Genomic DNA, 6,274 nt, shown 5'->3' with positions numbered 1-6,274 from the left:
AATACACCTCAGGGGAGTCTAAGGCATCTGAATAGCTAAAGTTCTGTGGAGACCCCAAAGCAGCAGAAGTCACTGTGCATTTTTGTTGTCACACATCATTTCCCTTCCCACAAAGCTAGAAGAGAACAACTCAGAGCATACACCAAATGGTGGAAGTGTTCTTTCTGAACTGCTTCCACAATACATGTAATTCAATCACAGTGCTTCAGATACATAAAAGAAGAGCAAGAAAAACATCTAATGCTTCATTTTAGACTCTTAATTTCACGCAGAGCAAAGCATTCACAGGTTAACATTATGAGCCTGAAGTCTGTGTCCCAAAGATCTGCTGTACACGTACCATGACACCAAGCAAAGTATTACTGAAATCAGCAGGACTTAATGTAGGTGCTCATACATCATGAAGCAAAACTGAGGACTCTGAGCCTCATAAATGAACTATGTATTAAAATTAATCAGAGCACCTAAGTGAGTCTTTCCATTGGAAGTTATCTACACAGGTTCAAAGTGTTCCTCTTAGGCCCTTACATTGAACATAAGACACTGGAAAAGCTTAGCTCAGGCTTTAATCATACCAGAGAGTCCAGCAAACAACCATTCCCCCAGCATATCAAGAGCTCTTTCAATAGATAACTCTTTATTTGAAATGGAATGCATCTTGAAAAATATGAAAAATAAATCACATCTCTCAGAAATCATTTATGACTCATATTTACACACTTGTTTTCTTGACAACACAATAGGATATGCTAGGAAACACTTAGTACATCACTGCAGCTAGAATTCAGAAACTGGCACTTGCATGTCATGAACCTTGAAAATGAGGAATTACTTCAGGATGTCACCCGGGCAACATCTCCTTGATCTTCTTTTTCCCCCAGTTAAGTTTTCTTGGCCACCACAGCTTGAATTCTCTTGCTGAATCTGCCTCTTAATTTCTTTAATTTCTTTTTTAGGACGCATAATCTTAACCTCTTTATGAACTGACTGTCCACACTTTCACTACTTACACCATGCATTTATGAGGCTGTGCTTTACTGGCAGTTTTTGTTTAGTCTTTACTTCAAACAAAAAAAAAAATAAAATTCAAACCTTTTTTGTTTTGGTTTGGTTTTGTAGCTGTTGTAAGGGGAAGGACAACATTCAAAGCTCCAATTAGATGGACAGTGATCTGCTGAACCTACTTTCATAGCCATTGCTTAAAAGGTGGTGACAGTATTTATCAAGTAGCTCAAACAAAGAATATGCAGTGGTAGAGGCACATGCCAAAAAAAGCTCAGAACTACCTCATTTGTAACATCAAACAACTTCTTTGTCTAAAATTACTACCAGTCAAAAAAAAAAAAAAAAAAAAAAAAAAAAACCCACAAAAAAAAACCCAACAAAAACCCAAAAAATAAAAACCAAACAAACAGTGGAATTTGGGGCATGAGAAAGTTGCTGGATTGTCAATGTCAGACAATTTAGCCTTATTTATACATGGCATGAGCCCCACAGTCTGCCTGTCCCCAGGGAAACCCAGCACATTTGTTTTCAGGAGATGAGTCTGGAGGCCCAAGGGTGAGGTTTCACACTCACACCACCAACTCAGACAGCAGGCACAGGAACAGCTCAGGGTGGATTTTGTGATGTGACAATCTCTTACAGTAAGTGTTGGCTGAGGCCAACATTTTTTAAAAATTAACACAACAGGCAATGACAACTGGCAACAGTTTGTTGGAGAACTACATCAGTCCAAATGTTTTTTAAAGCATCCTTCAGACCAACTTAAAATGAGAAACACCAGGTGAAAAAAGGACAGCAACCTTGAACTAGTGAAAAAGACCATCAAATTCAAAATGAAAACGGTTATCTCAAACCTCAATGTCAATTCTATCACTAAAATTACCACCTTTCATTTTTGAAGTACAAATACTTCCAGAAGAGCAGCAAAATTTTAGCTTTATACTAGATTCGTGGACTTTTGTGTCACTCAAGGCTTTGCATCCACAGAAGACAGGAATATCTGCCTCTCCTAGAGAATTTCATGTGTTTCTGATCGCATAAGAATAAATTTTCAACAATTACATTTATCTTTCAGTAGACTAAAATGTATGTTAGTAGGTGAGATATCAGCAATACATTTGTGTATCTGAAAAGGTGGATTAGTTACTCAGTAAACTGTAATTAATGACTCTGAAGAAAAGAGCCAAATTACAAATTACAGTCTATTTTGTGAGTCTTTCACTAGTTCATTAGAGAATCCCCTTGCAGCTCTAAAATCCAAGCATTAGCAGAATGATAATGGCAGATGTATAGAAATATAGAAATTGGCTATTATGATTGCCAAGACAGTGAATCTAATTCTTGAAGATGCAGGGCACCTTCAGTTTCAATTAGCCCTAGAGTAGTAACTTTGTTAAGACTGCTGTAATCTACCACCCAAAACTTGTCACACAACCTTGGCATGAGCCAGACAGGAAAATAGTTCTTGGGAGTAGACACAGAGGACTGCTAAGGTCCAGGCTTTAATTCTGCACCGTGACATGTTTTGCACACCTACATACGTGACCCCAGCACCTGAGGACAAGGAATAAAAGAAGAGGGCTAAAAGATATCTCAATTTATTCCTTACATAACTGAGCTTAAGCTCAGGGTGCACAGGAAGGGACAGTGCAGCAGCCAATTCTGAGATTTTCCTTTGAGTGTCACTTCAGGCTTTTTCTTTAAACACAGAAACAGCTCGCACCAAGGATGTGGGGCTTTTAAAAGTCAAGCTGCACCTCAGTTACACAAACAGAAAACTCCTGGATGTAAGGCTTTAAAAGATCACATTTACATTCAGATAACTTGCAAAGGGTGGAAAAGCCATTTTCCTTACCATGCTAGTTAAAATTAATAGCTTCATGGATGAAGCTTTTTGCCTTGAACCAGAAATAATGGGCCACATCGCTCCATCTTCCTTACAACCTCCCCACTTAGCCCAGGCTCTAGAGGCATGAAATCACAACATGAAATCACCCATCACACGAAGGGCTCTGACCCAGAGAGCACACCGAGCTCTCTCTGCCAGGCTCCCTTGCCAGCACCAGGGCAAACTGCTCCAACCTGCTCTCGCCAGCATCCACACCTGAACTCCCACTGACCGCTAACAGGCAGAGGAGGACGCATCAACTGTGCAAACCTTTGTTGCAACACCGTTGCAAAGGAAAAGCCTTTGTTTTCCAACTTCATGGCTTCCTCAACATTTTTAGAGGCAAGATCACACACCTCTCTCAACGTCTGGCAGCACTGAACACCAAAATTAATCTGTATTATCTCAGCTAGACAGCAAATTTCAGTTTATGAAATCTAGAACCAAAATAATCCATTCACACACTAAGATGAAGATAAAATGGATTTTAAACTAGGGTATACTTTAATGTGAGACATTTAAAATCTGCCAGTGAAAATTCAAGAAAGGTTGAGAGCTCAGACCACTTAGAAACCAACCATGCAGAGGGAGTCCTGAACTTGGATGCTAAGAAACGTTCATAAATGCTTCTCAGCTCTGACCCTCCAGCCCAGGAGCAAGCACATTAAAGGGGGAACTAGAATCCAGCTGCAATTCCCACATTGTAAAATAAACTGGGCAGATACCCCTCTGATCATAGATTACACATGCAGGTTTTAATCTCAGCATAACAATCAACATTACTTTTTTGAACCAAGAGAGCGTAAGATTTTATCATCTTACACCATTTGAATTTTAAAGGGAAATAATTTAAAACCCAGATTGTAATTGATATTCTCATTTTAAAAAAGTCTTCATATGCTGTAGAGGCTTCAAGCAAAATTCCAGACAACACATCACATTTTTCTATGTTGGTGTAATACACTGTATTTCGGCTAAAAATTAAAAACTCTTTTGTGAAATTGCACACAACCGAAGTATCCAGTAGATTTCATTTTCTTTAGGGAGCTAAGGTACACACTGTTTCTTCCCTTGCTTTTGGATATGGCCTACATTCAGAAATGTCTTGCAAACGAGCCTTTTTTAAAACAAAACAAACAACCCACAAAGAAAAAAAACCTAAAACCGAAACCAACCCTAATAAATAAAATAAAATACATTAAAATAAAAGTTACAGTATATCATGTCTCCAGAAGTCCCATCGCGCCCAAGGATCCTTTCCAAGGTTCATAAATAACAGATTTGAAATGCTTCTTGGCACAGAGAGCGGCAAAGCAGCAGCAGGGGCAGCAGCTAGGTAGGGATCCAGGTTGTTGAGCCGCATCTCCCAAGTCTACCTGTATCTCTGGCGTTTGTCCCGGGTTTGACCAACAGAACCAAGTCCGCAACAAACACGCTCAGTCCCGCTTCCACAAATGGCTCTGTTGACTTCACCTGCAATGAGACAGACACTCACAGACACTCGCTCGCTGAGCGGAGGCAGCCCCGGTGCCCGCAGCAGCTTCTCCCCGCCGGGAGCCGCGCTTACGGGGATGGGGTCGTCGGGGGCAGCGCGGCTCGCCCGCCCCGGGGACGGAACGGGAGCGGGTCCCGGGGGCAGGAGTGGGAGCCCGGGTCGGGAGCAGAGGAGAGCGGCAGCCCCTACCTGCCCTATGTGGAGTTGGAGGCGGTGCGGAGGCGCGGGCCGTGGGGCTGCCCGAGGTGCTGCTGCTTCTGCCGGGTAGAGCGCACGGCCAGGATGGCCTGCCGGTTCTTGTACTGCACCATCTGCAGCGTGATCGCCGCGTTCCAGCCCTGCTCCTGCGCGCACCGAAAGTCTATCTCCTTCCCCTCGGCCATCACCACCGTGAAGTACACGTACTTGCCCTTCCGCTCCACACAGTCCACCGTCTTCATGTTGGAGAAGTGCAGCTCCTTTATCTTGGCCGCCGGCTCGGCCGGCACTGGCGGCTCCTGCTGCTGCTGCTGCTGCGGAGGCGGCGGCTGCTGCTTGGGGGGGATGAGGAGCAGCCCCTCCTCGGTGAGGATGCAGCGCTTCTTCTTCCAGAGCTGAAGGAGCCCGTCGCTCCTCTTCTCCAGCACGCCCTCCTTCACCGCCTTGCAGCCGCTTTCCAGCATCTTCCTTGCATGGGCCGGCAGGGCCAGCGGCCTCCGCCCGCAGGGGCTGGGCTCGGGGGGCAGCCGGCACCAGCCGAGGACTCGCCGCCCCGCACCGGCTCCGAGGCAGAGGGCCGGGATAGCCCCAGCCCGCAGCGAGCGGAGCGGCTGCCGCCCGTGCCGCGGCGTGGCGGGCTGCGGTGGGAGCTGTCGGCGGGGGGGAGGGGGGCGGCTCTCGGAGGCGGCTTTTCCCTCCCCCTGGCTTTTGAACGCTACTTCCCCACCCTGCAGTGACACCCCGAGGGAGAGCCGGACACTCCTGCCGCCTGGCACCGGGGAAGCCCGGCGCTGCCGCCTAGAGCGGAGCGACTGCCCCGCCCGCCCCAGCCCCGGGTTGGGGGCTGAGCTCCCCGGCCGCCCCCCGCCCCTTCTTCCGCAGAGCGGTAGCAACGAGAGAGAGAGCGCCGAGGTGGCGGGGGCTTCCCCCCCCGTGCTCCGCTAGCCACAGGGCTAGCACAGGGATTAACGCAACAATTCAGCCGCTTGTGCAGCCCTCGTTTGCTTTCGCCGCGGTATTGCAGAAGTGTGTGTTGGGAATAAATTTCCTCAGCCTTCCCCCGTGGTGCACAGCAGGAAAGCGCACCCCTTTCCGCGAGTTTTTGGTTCAAGACCAAGAAAAACGGTGCCAATTTGCAGCAACACCCTGATACTCACACCACCATCGCTCCATTATACAAAGGAGACGGCCGCATGTACAGCCTCGTACAACCGCGTTATCCCTGCGCTTGCAGCTTTGTCCTCGCCCATGCTGGGAGGAAGCAGCTTCTTCCCTACATCTTTACTCTCTGCCGCAGTTTGAGCAATGCCTCAAGGTAGCGAGTAGCCATAACCACTTCCCAAATGAAACATGAAGACCTCCTCAGTACTTGTAAATTATCAAAGGACAGTGGGGTTTAAAAGAAGCAGCAAACAGCTGAGGACTATTTTACTTGCTTTCTGCTTTGTTGCCACACATTTGCTAATTGGATTCCCCCCAGAGCTTTGCTTTTGAATTAATTTATTTGAGTAGAAAAGTGACCCAGGGTTACTATTAAACTATTTTTTTTTAAGTCTTTCGATGCATTCAGTGTAAATCAAAAGCCCAAGTAACTGAATCTGTCTGACAATGCCACTGTAAATTGAATACTGGAAGTTTCATGTTTGAAAGCACTGTTTTCTTAAACACGTATTTAGCATGCCCATAGG

At 46.1% G+C, this 6,274-nt stretch overlaps 1 protein-coding gene across 1 annotated transcript; it reads right to left on the bottom strand.

Annotated features, from left to right (window-relative positions):
• Nucleotides 1–620: 620 nt before the first annotated feature.
• PHLDA1 (pleckstrin homology like domain family A member 1) lies at nt 621–5,334 on the bottom strand. Its single transcript, XM_071766600.1, has 2 exons — nt 4,578–5,334; nt 621–4,366 (listed from the first exon to the last, which is right to left on the bottom strand). Exon 1 carries the CDS (start codon nt 5,048–5,050, stop codon nt 4,583–4,585), a length of 468 nt encoding a protein of 155 aa, XP_071622701.1. The 5' UTR covers nt 5,051–5,334; the 3' UTR covers nt 621–4,366; nt 4,578–4,582.
• Nucleotides 5,335–6,274: the final 940 nt, after the last annotated feature.

Source organism: Heliangelus exortis, chromosome 1 (genome assembly GCF_036169615.1).
Source record: "Heliangelus exortis chromosome 1, bHelExo1.hap1, whole genome shotgun sequence".
Classification (NCBI taxonomy): domain Eukaryota; kingdom Metazoa; phylum Chordata; class Aves; order Apodiformes; family Trochilidae; genus Heliangelus; species Heliangelus exortis.
Note: the sequence above shows the minus strand (reverse complement) of the source record. Positions and strands in the feature narration are given on the sequence as shown.

What these genes read in the sequence shown, in the direction of transcription:
- PHLDA1 (XM_071766600.1), bottom strand. Translation starts at nt 5,050, where the DNA reads ATGCTGGAAAGCGGCTGCAAGGCGGTGAAGGAGGGCGTGCTGGAGAAG.